The sequence below is a fragment of the Mustela putorius genome, unplaced genomic scaffold (assembly GCF_011764305.1).
Source record: "Mustela putorius furo isolate JIRA1106 unplaced genomic scaffold, ASM1176430v1.1 tig00000580_pilon_pilon_pilon, whole genome shotgun sequence".
Taxonomy (NCBI): Eukaryota; Metazoa; Chordata; class Mammalia; order Carnivora; family Mustelidae; genus Mustela; species Mustela putorius.
The window spans coordinates 8,957,087-8,983,681 of NW_025421423.1; the positions used below are offsets into that span (position 1 = coordinate 8,957,087).

General features: G+C 36.5%; 2 protein-coding genes across 2 annotated transcripts; one reads left to right on the forward strand and one right to left on the reverse strand.

Annotated features, from left to right (window-relative positions):
• Positions 1-4,497: 4,497 nt before the first annotated feature.
• Positions 4,498-11,007, forward strand: LOC101673741 (olfactory receptor 13D1-like). The gene is made up of 2 exons (XM_004747895.2): positions 4,498-5,417; position 11,007. Coding segments are annotated over exons 1-2 (921 nt in total).
• Positions 11,008-21,852: 10,845 nt separating this feature from the next.
• LOC101677555 (olfactory receptor 13C2) lies at positions 21,853-22,809 on the reverse strand. The gene has a single exon (XM_004747728.1). It carries the CDS (start codon positions 22,807-22,809, stop codon positions 21,853-21,855), a length of 957 nt encoding a protein of 318 aa, XP_004747785.1.
• Between the last annotated feature and the right edge of the window lie 3,786 nt (positions 22,810-26,595).

Consider the following 26,595-nt stretch of genomic DNA (forward strand, 5'->3'; position numbering starts at 1 on the left):
TTCATTTTTCCTAACATAACTGAAACCGGCTTCAGTGTTTTCCTCTTTTTTAATAATATTTTTTCTTGGACGCCTGGGTGGCTCAGTGGGTTAAGCCTCTGCCTTTAGCTCAGGTCATGATCTCGGGGTTCTGGGATCAGGGCCCGAATCGGGCTCTCTGCTTGGCAGGGAGCCTACCTCCCCCTCTCTCTCTGCCTCCTTGTGATCTCTTTCTCTCTCTCTGTCAACTAAATAAATAAAATCTTTTAAAAATTAATAATAATTTTTTTCTTTATATATTTCTATTTTAGAATTTTGGATAATTCAGCAAAGTAGAAAAAAGGCCCCTAAGATAACCATTAATGTTTTGGGTATTTCTTTCCAGCCTTTCTATTCTGTTTAGGTTATCTTGGTTTAGGTTTCAGTTTTCAAAAACTGCTATTGTTTTGTTTCTGTCTCACTTAATCCTTTTAACATAATTTAAACATCATTTTTGTTTTAATACAAATTCCTCACAAATGTCATGTCAGTAAGTACATAATGGCCCATCAAATTAGTATGCTATGATTATTTAACAATTCCCACAGCAATAACCAAGAATGAAAAATGTTTCAAAAGATAATATTCAATAATGGCAATGATTTAGTAAAAATGGAATTATCCAATATATATTTTGCATGGAAAGAAACTATCAATAATCTTAAAAACCTTCATTCCCTTGTTCCCAGGAACCCATTTAAAGCCACTCAGCCACTCAGGCGCCCCTCCAAGGAACCCATGTAGTGAAGTAAGCTAAAATAAAGAAAAAAATTCAGTCACAATGCTATTAAATAAGAGGGTTTGTTGATTGCTTCTAAAATGTCAGACTAACATTGCAAGAGTAATGAAAGTAATTTCCTCTCTATTGTCCATTATGCTTTCTCCCACCAGGATTTGAAAGCTTAAAGCAGATTGGCAGTTTCTCTTATAAATGTCTGCAAGTGAATTTTTTTTTAATAGCAACTATCTGTGAACTGTCAAGATACTAAATACACACCATCATTACTTCCTGCCAGTAATTTTTTTTTGTAATTTTTTTTTCGTTTTTTTTTTTAATTTTTATTAACATATATTTTTATCCCCAGGGGTACAGGTCTGTGAATCATCCTCAGTTTGTTTTGTGAGATTAAGAGTCACTTATGGTTTGTCTCCCTCCCAATCCCATTTTCTTTCATTTATTCTTCTTCTACCCACTTAAGCCCCCATGTTGCATCACCACTTCCTCATATCAGGGAGATCATATGATAGTTGTCTTTCTCCACTTGACTTATTTCGCTAAGCATGACACGCTCTAGTTCCATCCATGTTGTCGCAAATGGCAAGATTTCATTTCTTTTGATGGCTGCATAGTATTCCATTGTGTATATATACCACATCTTCTTGATCCATTCATCTGTTGATGGACATCTAGGTTCTTTCCATAGTTTGGCTATTGTGGACATTGCTGCTATAAACATTCGAGTACACGTGCCCCTTTGGATCACTACGTTTGTATCTTTAGGGTAAATACCCAATAGTGCAATTGCTGGGTCATAGGGCAGTTCTGTTTTCGACATTGTAATTTTTAAAAAGATTTTATTTATTTATTTGACATACGGAGATCACAAGTAGGCAGAGAAGCAGGCAGAAATAGAGGAGGAAGCAGGCTCCCTGCTGAGCAGAGAGCCCCATGTGGGGCTCGATCCCAGGACTCTGGGATCATGACCTGAGCTGAAGGCAGAGGCTTTAGCCACTGAGCCACCCAGGCACCCCTGCCAGTAATTTCTAAATAGGAATCAACTTGTTCCTAGAAAAGAAAAGAGAATATTTGACATGATTCACAAAATTTCCTGAAACAACAGACCCCAGACAACTGATGGTCCTTCAAAGCCTCTAACAGAATTTCATTTTCACATTCAGAGTAGGTTAATATATATATCTACAGTCAATCAAATTCCAATCTTAATACCAAATAAAAGTATATCCTGCCCAACTCAACCATTCCTACCCTCTTTGTAATGTATGCCTACAAAGTATGATGCATCTTGAACTGGAGGAGAGCACTCCTTTCCATAGTCAATAGACATATAAACATAGTATTTGCTGATTAATATGCCTCTCCATTATAAACTAGAGTTGTCATAGAAAGCAGCAAAACCTGTTGGCAAAGCACTATCACAGAGAAAAATGGCAAACCCTATACCAGAAACCCTATACCAGAAATACCAGCCTTATTTAGAAACACTAAGTAGAAACATCTGGATCAATTCTTTTCTTTCCCTTGAGGGATACTTTTTTACAGATTTATTTGAGAGAAAGAGAGAGAACATGGGTGGAGAGGGACAAAGGGAGAAGGAGATAATCTTAAGCAGATTTCCTGCAGAACAAAGAGCTGACGATGTGGGGCTCGATCCCATAACCCTGAGATAATGACCCAAGCTGAAATCAAGAGTCTGACACATAATCATCTGAGCCATCCAGGTGCCACACTCCAGGGATATTTTAAAGTTTGGTAGAATACCTTGGGAATGAAAAGGTGTTTCCAAATTATGTTCTTTGATTTATTCACTATAAAAAAAAGTTCATCTAGTAATATCTACTCCTTAAATTTCTTTCAAATTACATTTATTTGCTCCATGCTCTATGATGCACAACTCAGATACTAGAGCTGACCTCAAAATCCTTTTTTGGAACATACTGACCTTAATTGCAAACTCACCAAGTGGAAGAGAAATGACTTTATCATGGACAGAAATAAAAAGCAGCCTCTTTTGTATGCAACCTGGTTGCTTGTATACCTAAAATCTAAAGAACACAAAACTGGCTGCAAAACACACAGAGATACCTCAACTCCAAATCTCAGAAAGTGTTCAGTTTTTCATTTTCTACTATTCAGTTAATGTCTTATATACAATGGAAGCAATAGGGGCACTCTGCAATAGTACTGGAGAGAGATGTTCTAAAAAACATTGCTATTTGTGTGAGTTCCATAGTCAGCAGCAGCAGCAGCATCTGGGAACACATTAATAAATTCAGATTTTTTTCATTTATTTATTTTCAGCATAACAGTATCATTATAAATTCAGATTTTAAAGTCTGCTTCAGACCCACTGATTCAGAATCCTTTACAAAGATTCCCCATGTGGGCGCCTGGGTGGCTCAGTCATTAAGAGTCTGCCTTCGGCTCCAGTCATGATCTCAGGGTCTTGGGATAGAGTCCCACATCAGGCTCCCTACTTTGCAGGAACCCTGCTTCTCCTCCCACTCCCCCTGCTTGTGTTCCCTCTCTTGCTGTGTCTCTCTGTCAAATAAATGAATAAAATCTTTTAAAAAAATAACAAGCAAACAAACAAAAAAGATTCCCCATATGATTCATCTGTATACTAAATTTAGAGGCACTCCACTAGAAAGGTGGTTTACTTCCACATTGTACATTGGAATCATCTGGAGAACATTATTTTTTTAAGATTTTATTTATTTACTTGAGAGAGCATGAGAGAGAGAGAGAGAGAGAGAGAGAGAAAGTGCACACAAGCAGGGGGTGTGGCACAGAGAGAGAAAGGGAAAATCAGGCTCCCTGCTGAGCAAGGAGCCCAAAGAGATGCTCCATCCCAGGACTCTGGGATCATGACCTGAGCTGAAGGCAGACACTTAACCAACTGAGCCACCCAGGCGCCCCTCTGGAGAACATTATTGGAGAAGATGTCTGATTCCCACTCTTTAGACAATTTATATAATTTGGAGAGGGCAATAGCCTATTGTTTAAAAAGAGCAGGTGATGTAAAGTCAGAAAATGCAGATTTGAATAGGTGCTCACCCACTGTGTTTTTATACACATTCTACCTCTGTGAATTTCATTTTCCTCAGATAATTACAGTGGTAATAAAATGAGTAATATGTACAAACATATTTATAAATTATAAAGCCTTAAACCGATGGCATTGTTAAGGACTGCCATGAAATAAAATCAAATATATAGGTTTTTTTTGTTTTTTTTAATTTTTATTTATTTATTTATTTTTATTAATTTTTTATTTTTTATAAACATATATTTTTATATAGGTATTTTTAATAGACTTAGGCACACTTTCTCCAATGATGTTATTCATTGATGATATGGAGATTAATGATCTCCAAATAATGATATTCAAAGTGGGGTCTGTGGGTCCAATGAATTAGAAATAAGGGGATGTTTGTTAAAAATCTAAATAGCTCTCCCCTGCCTCAGAACTGTACGTCACAATCTCAGGAAACGGAACACAAAAACCTGTATTTTTAATAAGCTATCAAGGTAGTTATTACACATCTTGAATCCTCTCTCTCATGAACCTGAGATAAATTTGAAAAGCTAAACTCACAGCTACTACCACCAGTCCACTAGTGCTGACATGCTTGTTGGCCTCCTCCGGTGATCTCTTACTGCATACAGTAATATGTACAGACTTGTTAAACTCACACGCAATTTTCTCTTCTGGATTACTCCAGGTATAAAAAAGTAAAATGGACAGGATGAATTGGACTGAGATTGAGTTCATTCTACAGGGACTTTCTGAGTACCCAAGAGTAGAAAAGCTCCTTTTCGTGATATGCTTGATGATGTACCTGGTGATCCTGCTGGGAAACAGCACCTTGATCATCCTAACTCTTCTGGATTCCCGCCTCCATATGCCCATGTACTTCTTCCTTGGTAATCTTTCCTTCCTAGACATTTGGTACACATCCACCTTTATCCCCTCAATGTTGATACACTTCCTGTCACAGAAAAAAACCATCTCCTTCACTAGATGTGTGGTTCAGATGTCTGTTTCCTACACTATGGGGTCCGCAGAGTGTGTGCTCCTCACGGTGATGGCATATGACCGTTACGTGGCCATCTGTAACCCGCTGAGATACTCCATCATCATCAGTAAGGCACTTTGTATTCAGATGGCAGCTCTCTCTTGGGGGTTGGGCTTTCTCAATTCACTGACAGAAACTATTCTTGCAATACGGTTGCCCTTCTGTGGAAAAAATATCATTAATCACTTTGTTTGTGAAATACTGGCGTTTGTCAAGCTGGCTTGTACAGATATTTCCTTGAATGAGATTACGATAATGTTGGGCAATGTATTATTTTTGTTTTCTCCATTACTGTTAATTTGTATCTCCTATGTCTTCATCCTTTCTACGGTACTAAGAATCAATTCAGCAGAAGGAAGAAAAAAGGCCTTTTCTACCTGCTCAGCCCACTTAACAGTAGTGACCATGTTTTATGGGACAATCCTCTTGATGTATATGAAGCCAAAGTCCAAAGACTCTGCTTTTAACAAATTGATAGCCCTGTTCTATGGAGTAGTCACTCCCATGCTCAATCCTATCATCTATAGCCTAAGGAATACAGAGGTGCATGGAGCTATGAGAAAATTGATGACTAGACACTGGTTCTGGAGGAAAGGATAAGAAACTTACCTCCTTGAGTTCATGCACAAAATAAGCTCACAGCTTCGAGGCAAAGGTTTTTAATATAAACAGAACAAGAGAAATAAAGATTTTATGTAGAATCACAGAATTTAGGAGTTGGAAAAAAATTTCAAGATAATAATCTAGCTTCACCTTTTTATGAAAATGACTGTTATAAAAATGTAGAGACAACTGGTATAAGAAGTGACAGTAAGCTTTAAGAAATAAGCCTTTCAAAAAAAAAAAAAAATCCAGTACGGATCTTCTTCAACTGATGAAGTTAAGCCCAAATAAATCCATTGAAAGTTGAAAATATCATAAGTTAAAAATGTATTTAGGGGCACCTGGGTGGCTCAGTGGATTAAAGCCTCTGCCTTCTGCTCAGGTCATGGTCCCAAGGTCCTGGGATGGAGCCCCGCATTGAGCTCTCTGGTCAGCAGGGAGCCTGTTTCCTCCACTCTCTCTCTCTCTGCCTACCTCTCTGCCTACTTGTGATCTCTCTGTCAAATAAATAAATGAAATCTTTTTTAAAAATGCATTTAATATACATAATCTACTGATCAGCATAGCTTAGCCTAGCCTACCTTAAATGCATTCAGAACACTTACAGTTGTTCAAAACCATCTCACACAAAGCCTATTTATGATAAAATATTGACCATTTTCTATAATAATAAACTATATGAGTACTATACTGAGATTGAAAAACAGAATGGTTGTATGGGTTCAGAATGGTTTTGAGTATATCAGTTGTTTATCCCTGTGATCATGTGGCTCAGACTGGAAGCCGTGACCACTGCCTAGTGTAACAAGAGAATATCAAGAGCTCTCATGTTGCTAGCCCAGGAAAAGATCAAAATTCAAATTTCAAAGTACAGTTTCTGCTGAATGTATTATCACTTTCATACCATCATATAGTTGAAAAATCCCAAATCAAACCATGTTAACTCTACTGTACATTTGCCTACTGAATAAATAAAACATATTTTTCAGCTCCTTTTTGAGAGAACTACTTGAGTTTTTCTGTTTGTCTGTTTGTTTATTACTGATTTTTGTTTTACCCAAGGACTGGATCTGACTCCAACCTAATTTTTCAGGTACCTATTTCCCTCTCTTCTTTCCCACCTCCTGTTTGTCCCATCCCCTTTGCACAATGCTATGCTCCATTTGCTATTAGTTCTCCAATCAAATCATGTTCTTTTCCTACCGAAAGACAAAAGTATACGCCACTTCTTCCCCATCATCACATTTCTCTTTCTCAGCCTAGCAGTCTCATTAAAGACAATTCAAGTGTTTGATCTTCCGCAAATTCTTCCAAAACTTTCTCAGTTAGTTATTCCCTCCTCTATGCTGCCTTGAACTTTACCTCTGCTATGGTAATTTTCCTTTTATACTAAATCATTTGTTAGATTCTGAAATCTCCCCAATGTCAGAACTCACTGTTCTCTGTATGAAGTCTAATGTCAAATAAATTTAAAACAGTAGGTAATAATTAAGTACTGGATTAATTAACATTTTTAAAGAATAGTAAAATATATGGGCGCCTGGGTGGCTCAGTGGGTTAAGCCTCTGACTTTGGCTCAGGTCATGATCCCGGGGTCCTGGGATCGAGCCCCGCATCGGGCTCCCTGCTCAGTGGGGAGCCTGCTTCCCTTCCTCTCTCTCTGCCTGCCTCTCTGCCTACTTGTGATCTCTTGTCTGTCAAATAAATAAATAAAATCTTTAAAAAAAATAGTAAAATATAGTCTAAATACTTGATATAATACAGTGAGGTAAAGGAACTTGAATTTATGCATTATTTCACGGACTAAACAACAAATTCAAGTTTCTGATAAAGTATCAGCTAATTTTAAATGTATGGAAATATAAGAGTAGATAAAACATTGATAAATAAACTGAAGAGGTCATGTGAGCCGGGTAAGACAAAATCGTATCAATGTATAATTATTCTCTAATAAAAATTGCTGAGAAAAATACATATCAATTGGATAAATCTTTCTTAATATTGACAATTTCACTTTTTCAGCAGCAAGTTTCATTTTGAATATTTTCCTTTAAAAAAATCCCCTTGAAATTGCTAGTGAATAATAGTATGCAGTTTTATTTTTTATGTGATATCATACCATATGTCTACATTATATATAGTTGAGCTGCCTGGTACAGTGTCACAGCCTGATAAGGAGAGCATCTATGCTCAAGGGCCACCCAGCAAAGGGTTCAGGAATGAAACAGTGTTCAGGAGGGCACCTTTGCTTGTTCTGCCCAGCATGATGTTTTAGATCCTGATTGAGTAAGTGAAATAGCAACATGAAAGGGAGGCCCAATTCAGGTTGTCAGAACCCAAACAGAATCAAAAGGACATCCACACAGGGAATGACTTAGCTAAGATTGTCAGAGAGAGAAAGAGATAACAGGGAATTTTATGCTTATATCCATAAGTACTACCACAATGATAGGCCTAGACTTGTAACACAGTAACAAAATGTTGCTCAATACATTTGAAATCACAGGTAAATTCAAACTCACTGAAGCTAGAGTCTAGCCAGAAAAAGATGAACAAAAACTGTATCAAAGTGATATCACCCTATCTGACCACCTATAATGTAGCTGATTGACAGGTGGTCTTTTGGAATTAGTAAATATTAACTTTTAAATAATTATAAATACATTAAATAAATTATTCCCATTTAATAGAAGAGGAAATTAGATTAGAATGTTCAATAAATTACCTAAGATCTCTAAGCTTGTATAGAAACCAAAAAAATATTCTAATTCTTTACTCTAGATCCTAAGGGTTTTATTCTTTCACCTTTATCACAGCTCTGGCCAATCATAGGACAACAAAGCCAACCATTTTATAGACAATTGTCCTAAATTTCTCCCTAAATGACATCATTCTCACCTAGGGCTCAATTTCCACCTCTGTGCAAAAGACTTCCCAATGTATGTACAGCTTTAGTCCTGACTTCTTGCCCCGACTTCACTAATCTGTCTTCACCTAGAAGTCTGACCATCAATGCACAGTGAACTAGTCAACCAACTTACATCCCTATCTTCATGAAGTCATTATCCTTAAGCTTCTCCTCTCATCCAGTCAATGGCTGCATCTGAAATCTTTACTTAGATCAATGGACCCATCTCAGATATGACTGTTTATTCATATCTGAGAAATCAAATATGCCCTACAACCCTGTAATGCCCATATTCATCCTATTTTGTTCATCCCATTGCTTTCTGGATCCAAGCCATCCAACAATTTTATTGACTCTGGCAACAACTTAATGATGAGCAAATAAGTCTTGCCCACTGAACTCATGTTTATTTATCTGGTCCAGAAAGTATATAAAAATGAGAAGAATAAATGAAACAAGATGGGATTGGGAGGGAGACAAACCATAAGTGACTCTTAATCTCACAAAACAAAATGAGGGTTGCTGGGGGGAGGGGGTTTGGGAGAAGGGGGTGAGATTATGGACATTGGGGAGGGTATGTGCTTTGGTGAGTGCTGTGAAGTGTGTAAACCTGGTGATTCACAGACCTGTACCCCTGGGGATAAAAATATATGTTTATAAAAAATAAAAAATTTTAAAAAAATGCTACAAATGCTGCATTTGTATTAAATTTGTATTTAAATTAAAATAGTTTTTAATTCTTTGTATATTGTGGTTTATATAATAAGATATATTCATGTACTTCAATATTTCACACCATTTTAGTGGGTTTGGGAGTATTGTATATCTTATAATATGCATATCATGTATTTTCTAAGTGCTGATGGGTTCATTTATACCCTTGGATTTAAGAAACTAGGTGTCAGGGGAAAGCACAATAAAAAAGGGAAGGGTACTAGTAGTTTCAATGAAACCTCCTGTAGCTTTTTTGAATTTACAAAATAATGTCAGCATTCTAAGACCAACAACAAACTACTAAACTCTCTGATATTTTTTTCTCCAGACTAGCACTCCTACCCTATTTCTATTCAGGATATATTTGTGCAAACCTTTTCCATCTGTACATAGACATTCATATCACACACATCTATCTGCATGCACAAATATATCCACATATATAAAACATACTTACACTTTGTGGAATATTCAATTACTTCCATTAAATTTATCTATGCTGAAAAAGAGGTTATACTAGATTTCTAAGGCTTCCATAACAAAATATCACAGAATGGGTTGCTTAAACAATAGAAATTTACTCGCTCATACTTCTGGAGGCTAGAAGTCCAAGAGCAAAATGTTGGCAGATTTGATTTCTTCTGAAGCCTCTCCTTGGCTTGCAAATAGCCACCTTCTTGCTATGTCCTTTTCTCTGTATGTGAGTATTCCTGCTGAACCCATGTGTGTCTAAATTTCTTCTTACAATGACACAATTCAGCTTGTATGAGGCCCCACACTGACAGTCTCATTTTTTTTAAATTTTTTATTTTTTATAAACATATATTTTTATCCCCAGGGGTACAGGTCTGTGAATCACCAGGTTTACACACTTCACAGCACTCACCAAAGCACATACCCTCCCCAATGTCCATAATCCCACCCGCTTCTCCCAAACCCCCGTGATCCAAAGGGACACATGACAGTCTCATTTTAACGTTATCACCTTTTGAAAGGCCATACCTTCAAATAGAGATACACTCTGAGGTACTGGGGGTTAAAGCTTCAAAATAAGTTTTGGAGGGACACAAATCAACCTAAAACAGAGGTTAATCATAAATTAGCTAAAAAGTCTACTATAGGTATTACATTTGTATATTATATGTCCATATTTTTGAATACTAACAATACACTAACTTAATGTTTAAAGTTACATTTACACTCTGTAACCTAAAATAAAAATTGATGTTTGTCATCATGAGACCTATTTACATAAGATTTCAGATATGCTTATGTAAGAGGTACCTAAATTATTTTAATTTCAGTAGTCAGTCAAGGAGAAAACTTAGGAAATCACACATCTCATTTAAAATGAATATCTTCCTGGATGGTACAGTCAGTTGAGCACCTAACTTTTGGTTTCAGTGCAGATCATGATCTTAGGGTCATGAGATCGAGCCCCATGTTGGGTTCTGTACTGTACCCTTTCCCTCTGTCCCTCCCACTCATGCTCTCTAAAATAGATAAATAAATGTTTTTTAAAAATTAGTGTCTTCCCCCATTATCCCAATGTTCTGTTGTGCATTAACCACTAAATGACACCTCAGGTTAGTGTTTATGGATATTATTTGCTGCTGGGGATTAAAAAAGCACAAAGAGAGTTCCTAATCAGCAATTTTTTCACAGCTGCTTTTACCTCTTTGTTCCGTAAACTATAGATGATGGGATTCAACATGGGGGTTAATCCAGCATATACCAAAGCGATAAATTTATCTATTTCCTGTGAATCTACAGCTGAGGGCTTCAGGTACATGGAGAGAGCTGTCCCATAGAATAAAACCACCACAGTCAGGTGGGCTGCACATGTTGAAAAGGCTTTGCTTCGACCATCCACTGAGCTGATTCTCAGAATGTTGAAGAGAATGAATGCATAAGATATACAAATGAGGAGCATCGGCATAGGAAGAAGAAGTACACTGATCACCAGCATGATTAACTGCACCCTGGAAGTGTCTACACAAATTAGTTTCAACACAGCCAGAATTTCACAAGTGAAATGATTGATGATGTTCTTTCCACAGAGAGACTGATGCAGCACGAACATTGTTTCCACCAGGGCAGTGAGGCAGCCAGTCACCCAGGAGCCAGCTGCAATCCGCACACAGACACTCTTGTTCATGATGATGGGGTACCTCAGGGGGTTGCAGATGGCCACATACCGGTCATACGCCATCATGGACAGGAGCACACACTCAGTGGAGCCCATGGCAAGAGAAAAGTACATCTGAATGGCACATCCTGAGAATGAGATAGTGTTTTTTCCTGAAACAAAGTTTGCTAGCATTGGAGTGAGAGCAGAAGAGGTGTACCAGATGTCTAAAAAGGAGAGGTTGCTGAGGAAGAAGTACATGGGTTTGTGTAGATGGGAATCCAGGACAGTGATGGAGATCAGAATTACATTACCCAGCAGGGTGATCAAGTACATCAGCAAGCACAGCACAAATACAATGACCTCAACTTTGGGGTAGTGGGAAAATCCCAGAAAAATAAAATTTGAAATGACTGTCAGGTTTGCCTTGACCATTTTACTCCTCTTTGTTTATCTGCAATAGTGAATAAAAATATACATTGTATATATTATAAAAATTACATTCTACCAACTCTCCAGGGTTGTTTGGTAGGGGTACTTTAAAAGAATCATTATTGGGGCGCCTGAGTGGCTCAGTGGGTTAAAGCCTCTGCCTTCGGCTCAGGTCATGATCCCAGGGTCCTGGGATCGAGCCCCACATTGGGTTCTCTGCTCAGCGGGGAGCCTGCTTCCTCCTCTCTCTGACTGCCTCTCTGCCTACTTGTAATCTCTGCCTGTCAAATAAATAAAATCTTTAAAACAAAAAAAAGGATCATTATTCTGGCAATACCACATTAGTTATTCATTCATTCATTCATTCAACATTTATTGAGTATACTACACGTCACAGAAGATCTAGAGTTGAATTACATAAAAGCTGTTCTCTGGCAAGTCACAATAGAGTATCACATATTCAAGTAAATAAATAATTACAAGAACATGATGTAAGTATTCTCTAGGGCACTGAGAGAACACAGAGAGTAAGAATCCTAACTCTATGTTAGGGATGCTGCTCAGTGACCTATTTTGATACTTAGTTTAATCAAAAAATGCATTAGATTTAATTGAGGTAAGGACCACAGGAGATTTGCTAGGGAAACAAAAAATTTTTGTAAAAGCTACACTGAGGAAGGATTTAGTTGCATTTCATAAACCTGCTAATTGTATAACAGATGAATATGCTGTAACTAAGGAATATAAATAGAAGATAAACATGCATCTGACCACTATAGTACCACCTGATTTCCACTTTCATGAAAGCATGGAATAATCCTGAACCCAAATTTAGAAACAAAATAATTTTCAAAGTTGAGTATTTTATATTGAAATTCAAATTACTTGTGATATGTCTCACAACTGGACACATATGGAGATGTGTTTAAATACCACTGTCCTACAAGTGGCATTCGAAGGAAATCAATCACAAGTATTCAAGTGTCATATCCTCATCATTATCTACTTCTCCCTATTTCTCATCTCCCAACACTACCTCCACACTTTGTCTGAAATAACAACCAGCATGTAGCTCCTCATACTTACCTGCTGGTTTTTTTTTAATTTTTATGTCTTTAATCAACAGTTTATTTATCTCCATGGAGTGGCCTTTCTCCCCAGCTCCAATCTTGTCTTCCATGAGTATTTATCCAGTCATCAAAACTGTATGCCACTGTCTCAAGTATATCTTCCTTCTTTGTACATACTTACAGTACTCTAGTATATTACAGCAAACTGTAGCCAGATAGGCACATCCCAATTGCTCCCACCCCTGCTAGGAGGGAATTCTCAAGAGCTTGTTCCCCCATAATACTAGCAAGGTATTTAAGATTTTTAATAACACACCACTGTATTGAACTTGGAAAGTTTTTGATACATATTCAAATAAGTACATTTTCCTACAGTTCTCCATGTCAACCTAAAAGCCTAAAGATTTCTCCTCAACTTGTCATTTATATCTAGACTCTTATCTGTAACATTAAAGAAACTTACTAATTTAAGAAACAAAAATGATGAGCTCTTAGCTTTAAATATTTGATGCACAGTGAGGGAGGTGGGGAAGGGGAAGACCACTTGTACTCTTAGAAGAGCCTGTAATGCTTCCCAAACAATCATGCTCTGTAGGGTTTTAGAGCACGTATGAAACTTGGACTCTAAATCCAACCATACTTCTTCTAAGCACACACAATTAGATAAATCACTTGGCTTCTTTGAACCTCAGTTGTCTGATCTATACCAGGAGGATGATAATTCCAAATTAACTTGTTTTAAACTCTCCCTCCACCACCCCAATTTCATGAGAATCACAAAGAGTTTATCATTTCATGGTCTCCCTGCTTTCCAGAACTACAATTGCCTGTATGCTGGCCGAGTGCTGGTTCATACTGCCTCAGATTAAAAAAAAAAAAATTAGTGCCTTCTTTATAATCTATTGGGATTTCAACCCCCAACCATGGACTAATATGAAACACTTTATTGAGTATTTCCAGAAAGGTTATGACATTTCTGCTGTTTTGTCTACTTTGGTCAACACACACCACCACTTCCACTGAGGCTTTGTTTTTCCCCATCCCCACCCAATTTTCTTGCTCTAGCCCTGGCTCCTCTTGCCTTTTTTTTTTTTTTTTATTTCTTTACCACTCTCTTGCCCTCTCTCTCATAAATAAAACAAGGACGTCTCTTTTTCTCATGCAGATTGAGTCTGCACTCATTCCCTTGTCTCTTATCCTTTTAAGAGTCTCACCTATCTTGTCATTTTATTGAGATACTTTCTTTAAAATCATTACCAATACCAGTGCTAAGATAATTAAATGATTTCTAACAAACTCCTCTCTTTCTTTCTAAATGTCAGAGCCAGAACAGACTCAAGAGTTCTAATCCAATCCTCTTATATTAAAGTTGTTGGATGCTTGAAGCCATTTAATGACTTATCTGAGGTAAATGAGAAAATTGAGAGCATAAAGCCAAAAGTCCTATCCCATATTCAGGACTCATTGCAACTCTATTTTTCCTACCAACTAGTACTTCTTTTTAGAGTAAATATCTCTATTCTGGTTTCCTGGCCTGGCTGAGACCCATTAATACATTTTATAAATCTGAGGATACAGAAAGAGATGGATAATGTCTACGCTCATATACCTTAGCACATGTGATAAGCATCTTCCTTTTTGATTAATGCATGCGTCAATATTTAAAGTTGATCTCCAGCATGGTCTTTCTTGTGAATCTTGGGTGCAGTGCTCAAAAAAGTAAAAGAATCTGATTTTTGTAATTAGGACAATATTCCATTATAAACTATATTAGAGTGAGTTGTACAGAGGTATTTTTATTCAGACAATTGCAATGAAAAAGGATGTGGATGGTCTTGGTTTGCAAAAAATCAACCCAAATCTTGCCTGATTCACAAGTTCTCAACATACAAGCTTCAGTTAATTAAAAATATCAAAACAATTTCTTAAGAAAAATAACAACATAAAGATTTGTTCTGCCAAAATCACCACCTATGATCTGCTCCCCAAAACTTCCAAAGGGTTACCCCTGGATCTAAGACTATTAAAGCTTCCATTGCTATTAGGGACTAACCAACTCCCTTAACAATTTAGTGTTGTGATTCTGAAACATAAAGAAGTTAAGAAACTTTCTGGTTCTCTAGGGTATGCCTCTCCAAATTCCATTAACTAATTGGGAACCAAAAAAAAAAAAAAAGGTAAAAAATTTTTTAATTATTTCAAGTTATGGAAATAATATTGGGTTAAGCAGCATTCATGCAAGCAAAATTGGAGGAGACTATTTGCCTATTTTTTTTGCAGACTGCCCTTGAATTACACAGCAAACATTGCAAATAAGAATCATAGAAATGCCTGCCTATATGGCCTGTTTGTAAAGTGATCGATTTATTTTCAGAAATATCTCCCAAATATGTCAGTTATCTGAGAAATAGAAGATGAAACATCCTCACTGAGCTTTTAAATGGCCACAAAGAGAGAGCACTGAGCAATCAAATAATTTATTACTATCAAATGCCCTTTAATAGGCAAAGTTTCTAGCACAGTGTTTATGATTTTATAAAGATTATATAGTAATCTTTGAAGGAATAGTACTTTGGAAAGAATACTAGACTTAAAGAGTTGGGTATTAAACCTCAGCTCAACTAATGATTAGTTAAGTAATCTTATACAATTGTGGTATATTAATGGCATTAATGACCCCAATTCTTTACTCTGATTTTAGCCCTACACATGTGACGTGATTTGATCATAGAGCATTAGCAAATATAATGCAAGCAGACACTTGTAAAGCGCTTGCATAATTAGGTTAGTCTTCTCTTTTCTGTCTCTGCTACTATCATGAAAATATGTCCAAATTAGCCAACTGGAGTATAAGATGAACATTAAACAGAACTGAGTTGCTTCAGTTGCAAACAGCCAAGGCTCCCCTGTGTGAGCCAGCAGTCACTCAATCTCCAACAAATGAGTGAGTCCAAAAACAATCAATAAACCAACTCACAGCTGATTTGAGATATTAAGATAATCTAGTTGAGATCACCTGGCTCCAGGTGTCTCATCGACTTTAGTAAATGCTTACTTTGCTATGTCACTGAGATTGTTTATTATGCTATATGGTTGTAGCAATGTCAGACTGAAGGAGTAATAAATGGTGTCATTGCCTATTCAACACCAACTCACCTGGTCTTTATCTTTCTTGAAAGAATCATAATTTTATTCATTTGTCTACCCCATTTTTATCCAATAGGAAAATATCTTGGTAAACCCAAGCCTCTTACCTTCCTTTCTAGAAGCTTTACATTTTTACCTTTCATACTGAGATACACAATACATCTAGAATTAATCTTTGTGTATAATATGAGACAAGGGCAAGATTTATTTTTTACTATATGCACACTATTTGACTCAACATAATTTTATTGAAAAGCTCCCTGTCTTATTGCAGTGTCATTTTTTACATAAACTAATTGATCATAATGTTTGGATCTGTTCTGAGCTTCTTGTTTTGTTCCATTAGTCTATTTTTCCTATCCTTGCACCAATATTGCATTGTCTTATTAGCTATAGCTCTATAGTAGATTTGATTTTGGCCTTCTAAATGATTTCTTCTTTATGGATGGATTGGCTGGTGTTGGCAGCATGTATTTTAGCATTTGCTTTACGATTTTCACAATATACCTGCTGGAGTTTTGATTGGGATTGCCTTGAACCTACATTTCAATTTAGAGAGAATTGACATCTTTATACTATTTCATCTTCTAATCCATTAATTTAGATCTTTTTAAATTTCTCTCAATAATGTATTGATTCTTCCTAGATAAGTGTCTTACACATAGTATATTAGATTTATTCATATATTTTTATATTATTGATGCTATTATAAATTATGCTTTAAACTCTTTTTATTTTACTTTCTTATTATTGCTATGTAATTTTTTATCCTAAACTTATATTTAGGAATATTGGTAAATTCACTTTTTTATAATATTTTTTAAATATTTAATGAAGTAGAGTTCACATTAAATTCACTTACTAATTCCAATAGTTTGTAGACCATTTGAGTATTCTATATACATATAGTGTGATTCATAAATAATAGTAGATTTGTTTTCATTATTCATATCATTTATCATTACTTTTAGTACTGATTATGAATTCTAGTATTCAAATGTCAAATTAAGGAGCTGAGAAAAATAAGGCAAAATGAGAGAATTTTTTTTTAATATTTATAAACATATATTTTTATCCCCAGGGGTACAGGTCTGTGAATCACCAGGTTTACACACTTCACAGCACTCACCAAAGCACATACCCTCCCCAACACCCCCTTCTCCCAAGCCCCCTCCCCCCAGCAACCCTCAGTTTGTTTTGTGAGATTAAGAGTCACTTATGGTTTGTCTCCCTCCCAATCCCATCTTGTTTCATTGATTCTTCTCCTACCCACTTAAGCCCTCATGTTGCATCACCACTTCCTCATATCAGGGAGATCATATGATAGTTTTCTTTCTCTGCTTGACTTATTTCGCTAAGCATGATACGCTCTATAGCAGCAATGTCCACAATAGCCAAACTATGGAAAGAACCTAGATGTCCATCAACAGATGAATGGATCAAGAAAATGAGAGAATTTTATTTGAAAAATGTATTGGTACTTAAAAATGGCTGTGGACTATTTAAAACTAGGTTTTGATTACTGAAAAATTAAGATTCCTCCTATAACACAGATTACATAAGACATAAAATATTTCTAATTCTAAATACTATAACAATATGAAGTTCATTTTCTTACTACAGAGTATCAATGAGCTCCCAGGAATCCTGTGAAATGTATTTCTAATGATTTTAGTGAAACAGAACAAAAGAGAATAAAAGTAAGTTAAAAACAAAACAAAACAAAACAAAAACTGCCGGGGCACCTGGGTGGCTCAGTGGGTTAAATCTCTGCCTTCAGCTCAGGTCATGATTTCAGGGTCCTGGGATCGAGCCAAGCTCCACACGGGGCTCCCTGCTCAGCAGGGAGCCTGCTTCCCCCTCTCTCTGGCTACTTGTGATCTCTCTCTCTCTCTGTCAAATAAATAAATAAAATATTAAAAAAAAAAACCTTTAGGGGTGCCTGGGTAGCTCAGAAGGTTAAGCCTCTGCCTTCTGCTCAGGTCATGATCTCAGGGTCCTGGGATCGAGTCCCACATCGGGCTCTCTGCTCATCAGGGAGCCTGCGTCCCCTGCTCTCTCTCTGCTTCCTTCTCAGCCTACTTATGATCTCTCTCTCTGTCAGATAAATAAATACAGTCTTAAAAAAAAAACTGTCACTCTGTGATGTCTAACAGATATAAAGCAAATAAACAAATTTCAAAGTAAATTGTGGAAAATATCATTATAATAGAGTATCTGTGTAGTTCTTATCTAGCCAGTAGACCTGCAATATGAGCAGATTCTGGGACAGAATTACTTGTGTCCAGGTGATAGAGACGTAGGAATTTACTAGAAAGCTCCACATATTTTACTTCAGACTGGGTCAATTGTCCTGATGACTCTATATTCCAAGCTACTTTCTGCCTGGGGTCCAGTTAATGCGCCCTCACACAGTGCTTATTTAAAAACTTAAGGTGGGGGCGCCTGGGTGGCTCATTGGGTTAAAAGTCTCTGCCTTTGGCTCAGGTCATGATCTCAGGGTCCTGGGATGGAGTCTTAGCAGGGAGACTGCTTTCCCCTCCTTTCTCTGCCTATTTGTGATCTCTCTCTGAGAAAAAAAAAAAAAAAAAAAAACTTAAGGTGAAAAAACTATACCTGAGGATAAAGCTATTTCCAGAAAAGATGAGAAACTGCTCTGATCTGCACTTGTTGAGACACTGTTGTTAATGATAGACTGGCATGCCTTCTACCTGAATCCAAACATCTAAAAATGAGCACACCTATACTTCTCAATAAGTATGGATATTAAATTATTAAACATTCCACCAAAATTGCAGTAGCAATTTGCAATTGCAATTCTCAACTGCAACAACAGCTAAATGCTTAACATATTTATGTTTCAGACCAATATGAGTATCAAGCAAGCTATAGACACTAATCTACATCTGTCCAAAGTAATCTTCTTTTTTGACACATGGGGAAATTTGGCCAGAAAAAAATTTGTTTATTTGTCGCTTTAGTCGATCTTCCCTCAGCATTCATTTCTTGTACAGGACATGGTTTCCCCAAGTCTCAAGGTAACCTAAAAGAGACAATTAATATCCCATTCACAGAAACTTGAGAAACTTCTTATCCTTCTGAAGTCAAGATATTTCATGGATGTGATAACTCAAGATTATAGTAAATAAGTACATTTTCTCTGGCTTATAAAAATCCCAAAAATTCATTTTCCCCAATCTCATGGTAAACAGAAAGTATGATTTTTAATGTCAGTCTTTTCAAAGTCATGGCATACACACCTTGACATTTTCAAGCTACCTCAGAATTTATAGAATCACAAATGACATCTCATTTTTGAAGAGGCCAAGTTATTTTCCTTTAAAAATAACGGGAAAATCACTCTGGAAAACAGCATGGAGGTTCCTCAAAATGTTGAAAATAGAACTGCCCTATGACCCAGCAATTGCACTATTGGGTATTTACCCTAAAGATACAAATGTAGTGATCCAAAGGGACACATGCACCCGAATGTTTATAGCAGCAATGTCCACAATAGCCAAACTATGGAAAGAACCTAGATGTCCATCAACAGATGAATGGATCAAGAAGATGTGGTATATATACACAATGGAATACTATGCAGCCATCAAAAGAAATGAAATCTTGCCATTTGCAACAACATGGATGGAACTAGAGCGTATCATGCTTAGCGAAATAAGTCAAGCAGAGAAAGACAACTATCATATGATCTCCCTGATATGAGGAAGTGGTGATACAACATGGAGGCTTAAGTGGGTAGAAGAAGAATAAATGAAACAAGATGGGATTGGGAGGGAGACAAACCATAAGTGACTCTTAATCTCACAAAACAAACTGAGGGTTGCCGGGGGGAGGGGGTTTGGGAGAAGGGGGTGGGATTATGGACATTGGGGAGGGTATGTGCTTTGGTGAGTGCTGTGAAGTGTGTAAACCTGGTGATTCACAGACCTATACCCCTGGGGATAAAAATATATGTTTATAAAAAATAAAAAATTAAAAAAAAAAAAAATAAAAAATAACGGGAAAATCTTTCATGGACTTAAAGGCCATTAGCAAGGGGAATATCAAGGATGTCTTATAAAAAAAAAAATGTCTCTAGGGGTGTCTGGGAGGCTCAGTAGGTTAAGCATCTGTCTTCAGCTCAGGTCATGATCCCAGGACCCAGGGGTTGAGCAGGGCTCCTTGCTTCACACAGGGAGCCTGCTCCTTCCTCTTCCTGTCCCTTGACTGCCACTCTCCCTGCTTGTGCTTTTTCTCTCTGTCAAACAAATAAAATCTTGAAAAAGAAATGTCTCAACTATCATATGATCTCCCTGATATGAGGAAGGGGGGATGCAACGGCAGGGGTGGGGGTTGGGGGGTAGGTAAAGAATAAATGAAACAAGATGGAATCGGGAGGGATACTAACCATAAGAGACTCTTAATGTCACAAAACAAACTGAGGGTTGCTGGGGGGAGGGGGTTTGGGAGAAGGGGTGGGATTATGGACATTGGGGAGGGTGTGTGCTTTAGTGAGTGCTGTGAAGTGTGTAAACCTGATGATTCACAGACCTGTACCCCTGGGGATAAAAATATATGTTTATAAAAAATAAAAAATTTAAAATAAAAAGGAAAAAAAAAAGAAAAGAAGTAGCATTACAATGAAATAAAGGAGTCATTTCTCTTTGTGGTGTGGCGTCCTAGAAAAAGCTCACTGCTGCCTCTTTCTGAACTGTTAGGGGGAAATAAATCTCTATCTTACAATTAAAAATAAACACAAGACTTAAAAACATTAAAGACTAAAATAGAAAGCCAAGAATATTTTAAAATCTAAATAAAAATGAATACTTAAATAATGTGGGGTTTTAAGCAGCATTTAAAAACTAAAGCAATTAAACAAAAGAATAAAACTAATTAACTTAATACCTTAAAGTGTTCTGAAATTATAAAAGACACATAAACTAAATTACTTAAATTTTTAAATAAAAAATTCTGAGGATAATATGATAGCAGGAAAGAAAAAAGATGAAATATTGAATAGTAAAATCTAACACAATATTTAAAGTGTGCAATTCAGATTAGGAAAAATAAAATGATAAAAAAGTAAATGTTTTTAAAGCTGAAGGTTACCATAACAGAACAAAGAAATACAAATCCAAGATTAAAATCATATGTAAAAACCATCTAACGGTAGACCCACCATTCCCTAGTTAACAGAATTCCTTTTGGATCAGCAACATACTTCATGGTTAGCCAGTGGGACAAAGGAAAAGATACAGCTCTACTTTCATCTGTGGATAGTTCACTCAGAAGTTATTTACTTTTTAATTTTGAAGTGGCTTCAAAAATTAGGTATTAGGTTCCAAGTCCAAAGCAGTCAAGCCGATGTATCAGAAGATCTTTGGGAAGAAGGTTGTCAAAGTGGATATGTTGAAAGCAGAAAATAATAATAACTTAATGCCTCATAGGTGGAGAGAACAAAAAGTTTTAAAAATATAATACTATTCTAGAACCAAAAGGTTTAAGAGTATACAGCTACATAGACAGAGGAGAATCAGCATTATATATCTGAATAGACTCCAGGTAAATCAGATTCTTCTAGTAATCACAGTACTGTAAATTCTTAATTTTAACTGAGTTTTAAAAATCTGAAACCAATTTTCATTTTGTCTTATAAAGAAAGTAATAAAGCATGAAATTGGTTTTGGAAATAATGTTATTTAAAAAAAAATTTTATGATTTTAATACAAGCTTAACTTTTGTCTGGAAATCTCTCTCATTATTATACAACCCCTCTACTTGCCCTTAAAATCAAGCTCTTCAACAACAAGAACAAGAACAAACTACAATCGACTCCTAAAACATGCGCATTTATTTACTTATTTTCATTATGACTGCAGCCAAGTAATACTTGAGAGCTTGAGAGCTTTGAGAGATGAATTTGACATAGCTGCAAGAATCTATCTGTTTGGCTCTTCGGTTTCTCTAATTGATTTCCACATTGCAATTATAAAACTTACTGGTCCCTTTCCAATTTACTTGTTAAACATATTTCTTCTCAGTAGGTGTTTAACTGCCTCCTTCACATCCTTGTTCCTAAGACTATAGATTAAAGGATTCATCATGGGAGTAATAACCCCATAGAACAGAGATATAAGTTTGTCAGTAGCATCCAACTCAACTGAATTAAGTGTCTCTGTAGACTTGGGCTTCATGTACATGAAGAGAATGGTTCCATAGAATATTATCACCACAGTCAGGTGGGCTGAGCAGGTGGAGAAGACTTTGCTCCTCCCCTCAGAAGAGCGAATTTTGAGGATGCTTATAATGATTAATGTATAAGAGATAATAATTAATAACAGTGGTGTCAATATAAACAATGTTGTGGCCACAAGCATGATGAACTCATTGCCTGAGATGTCAGCACAGGCCAGTTTCATGACAGCCAGAATTTCACAGGAGAAGTGATTGATGACGTTATTCCTACAGAAAGGCAATCGTACTACAAACACAGTTTGTACTGCAGAGTTGATGACTCCTATGATCCAGGACCCAGCTGCCATGGGCACAAAGGAATCCTTGCTTATGATGACAGGGTATCTTAGGGGGTTGCAGATAGCCACATACCGGTCAAAGGCCATCATGCCCAGGAGCACACACTCTGTTGTCCCCATGGCCAGGCCAAGGAACATCTGCACCGCACAGCCAGAGAAGGAGATGGTCTTTCTCTCTGAGAGGAAGCTCACCAGCGTGGAGGGAATGGAGGTGCTGGTGTAGCAGATGTCCAAGAAGGAGAGGTTCCCCAGGAAGAAGTACATAGGGGTGTGAAGGTGGGAGTCCAAGATGCTGATTAAAATAAGGGTGCCATTGCCCAGAAGGATGACAACATACATTATTAAGATTAGCACAAAAAAGAGTAGCTCAAGACTTGGGTAACCAGAAAGCCCCTTTAAGAAGAATTCCACCAGAATGGTTTGATTTTCCCATTCCATTGCACTGTTTCTGTTTTACCTGTAAGACATTAGAATTTTTTAAAACAAAATATGTGACTCATTATGATTACTTTCAAATGTGTACCAGTTTATAAATACCATACTCCCAGAGAGAAAAAAAAAATTTTAAGGAAAAAGGGAAAGAAAAAAACAAAAAAGAAAGTAAATAAAAGTGAACCAAAGAGAGGTAAGATATGAATAAAGAGGGGGGCGGGAAGAGGAAACTTGCATGTTTTTAGCCACACACAATACAGCATGTAATTTACTGAATCTCATCACAGTGCTGAGAGAGAGCTATTATCATCCACAGTCTACAGATAGGTAAACTAAAGTGTAAATATTAAATAAACTTGACTAAAAGTAAATATAAAGCACAGCTAAGTAAGATTCAAGCCTAAGTCTTCCTTAATAAAGCGTAGGCTTTTTGCCATATTTATCATCTCACACGTAAACTAGAGGTTATAATAAAAATTAACATTGTATTATGTGTAACTAAATAATAAACCATATTTACTGAATACAAAGCACCATACAATAAACCAATGATCTTGTCACTCCTTGAAATTATAATATTATGATTACCATCTCTCTTGCATAGTAGCATGTAAACTTGATAAAGGTAGGTACTCTTATTATTTACATCGATAGTCCCAATACCTATGATAAAGTGGAATCAGAGACAGTTGTTCAAAAATATTTGTTGGCTAAAGAAACAAAATGAAAGACAAAAGAATGACTAACATTTCTCACTGTGTCAATCCCTTACTAATGGTTTGCTTTGTGCATTACCTATTTAGTCTGAAGAGCAAACCTATTAGGCAATTACTGTGATCAGCTTCATCATCTTTAATATTAGAGGAGGAAAATAAAGCACAGAAAAGTCAAGTAATTTGCCTAAAGTCATACAGCTAAGTAAACAGTAGAACTAAGAGTTAAACCTCAGCTATATGGCTGCATAGTATAAATTCTTAATTTTTCAATCTGCAGAGAACTTGGCTCAAAGACTAGAACACCTTTTAATCTAATTGACAGTACTAATGTTTCAAAAGAAATACTGGACCAAGGAAAGGTGACTGTTAGAAAGAAGCAAGACTTCAACATAGTGATTTGAGAGAAGTTCATTTTGATACTTGATATTTTCCTACAATTTGCTGTCATAGAGTTGCATTTGATCCTTATAATCTGTAATTTCCCTTTGAGAAGTTCTATTTTCTTTTCCATTACTATCCTTAAGTGATTTTTTTTCTATTTTAGTCTCACAAAGGGTTTTCCTATATCATAGTTCTTCTCAAAAAAAGGGGAGGGGGGCTTTTGGATCAAAATATCCTTTCCACTTTTTTTCTTGTTTTCTTAACAAGTTTTGTTTGTAAATTTTTAAAGGTTATCTGGAATTTTCTAATTTCGTGAAACAAGAACTAAATTCCTTAATATTTCCTCTTTCTTTTCTATTTCTAGCTCTGATTAATGCCCTTAAAATACTTAGTTTTCTTAAAAACTTAGATTTTGACATAAAATGTTCTTTTCATTGGCTACAATGAAAAGTTAATATATCCATATACACCTGGATAGCCAACAGCTATCCAAGTGTATATTCTCTGCACACCTAGTCATTGGATATTTGTGTTTGATTTTTGTTAATTTTTTTAGTTTTTATTATAAGACAACATAACATGTAATTCTCTAGTTACGGAGATTTTGGCAGTCAATTACTTGATCCATGTTGTAAATACTAACAAAAAATTTTAATTCTCTTGGGGAAACATATATGATATATAGTTACATAATACATGCATACATGTAGACATATAATCAAGTTTATTTAATGTGTTATTCAAATTTGTGATATAATTATTTTGTCATCTATATTTAATTGATGCTATATAAATATCTGTAAGCACATTCTGCTCATATAGCTAGGAATTTTTTTTTTAATTTTTTATTTTTGATAAACATATATTTTTATCCCCAGGGGTACAGGTCTGTGAATCACCAGGTTTACACACTTCACAGCACTCACCAAATCACATACCCTCCCCAATGTCCATAATCCCACCCCCTTCTCCCAAACCCCCTGCCCCCGGCAACCCTCAGTTTGTTTTGTGAGATTAAGAGTCACTTATGGTTTGGCTCCCTCCCATTCCCATCTTGTTTCATTTATTCTTCTTCTACCCACTTAAGCCTCCATGTTGTATCACCACTTCCTCATATCAGGGAGATCATATGATAGTTGTCTTTCTCTGCTTGACTTATTTCGCTAAGCATGATACGCTCTAGTTCCATCCACGTTGTTGCAAATGGCAAGATTTCATTTCTTTTGATGGCTGCATAGTATTCCATTGTGTATATATACCACATCTTCTTGATCCATTCATCTGTTGATGGACATCTAGGTTCTTTCCATAGTTTGGCTATTGTGGACATTGCTGCTATAAACATTCGGGTGCATGTGCCCCTTTGGATCACTACATTTGTATCTTTAGGGTAAATACCCAATAGTGCAATTGCTGGGTCATAGGGTAGTTCTATTTTCAACATTTTGAGGAACCTCCATGCTATTTTCCAGAGTGGCTGCACCAGCTTGCATTCCCACCAACAGTGTAGGAGGGTTCCCCTTTCTCCGCATCCTCGCCAGCATCTGTCATTTCCTGACTTGTTGATTTTAGCCATTCTGACTGGTGTGAGGTGATATCTCATTGTGGTTTTGATTTGTATTTCCCTGATGCCGAGTGATATGGAGCACTTTTTCATGTGTCTGTTGGCCATCTGGATGTCTTCTTTGCAGAAATGTCTGTTCATGTCCTCTGCCCATTTCTTGATTGGATTATTTATTCTTTGGGTGTTGAGTTTGCTAAGTTCTTTATAGATTCTGGACACTAGTCCTTTATCTGATATGTCGTTTGCAAATATCTTCTCCCATTCTGTCAGTTGTCTTTTGATTTTGTTAACTGTTTCCTTTGCTGTGCAAAAGCTTTTGGTCTTGATGAAATCCCAGTAGTTCATTTTTTCCCTTGCTTCCCTTGCCTTTTGCGTTGTTCCTAGGAAGATGTTGCTGCGGCAGAGGTCGAAGAGGTTGTTGCCCGTGTTCTCAAGGATTTTGATGGATTCCTTTCGTACATTGAGGTCCTTCATCCATTTTGAGTCTATTTTTGTGTGTGGTGTAAGGGAATGGTCCAATTTCATTTTTCTGCATGTGGCTGTCCAATTTTCCCAGCACCATTTATTGAAAAGGCTGTCTTTTTTCCATTGGACATTCTTTCCTGCTTTGTCGAAGATTAGTTGACCATAGATTTGAGGGTCTATTTCTGGGCTCTCTATTCTGTTCCATTGATCTATGTGTCTGTTTTTGTGCCAGTACCATGCTGTCTTGATGATGACAGCTTTGTAATAGAGCCTGAAGTCCGGAATTGTGATGCCACCAACGTTGGCTTTCTTTTTCAATATCCCTTTGGCTATTCAATATCCCTTTGGCTATTTTAGCATTATTTGTTCCATTTCTTTGAAAAAGATGGATGGTACTTTGATAGGAATTGCATTAAATGTGTAGATTGCTTTAGGTAGCATAGACATTTTCACAATATTTATTAAAGGCATCCAAATCGGCAAAGAAGAAGTCAAATTATCACTCTTCGCAGATGATATGATACTATATGTGGAAAACCCAAAAGACTCCACTCCAAAACTGCTAGAACTTATACAGGAATTCAGTAAAGTGTCAGGATATAAAATCAATGCACAGAAATCAGTTGCATTTCTCTACACCAACAGCAAGACAGAAGAAAGAGATAT

Excerpts from the sequence above, each read along its gene's own strand:
- LOC101673741 (XM_004747895.2), top strand. The coding sequence starts at position 4,498 with ATGGACAGGATGAATTGGACTGAGATTGAGTTCATTCTACAGGGACTT.
- LOC101677555 (XM_004747728.1), bottom strand. The coding sequence starts at position 22,809 with ATGGAATGGGAAAATCAAACCATTCTGGTGGAATTCTTCTTAAAGGGG.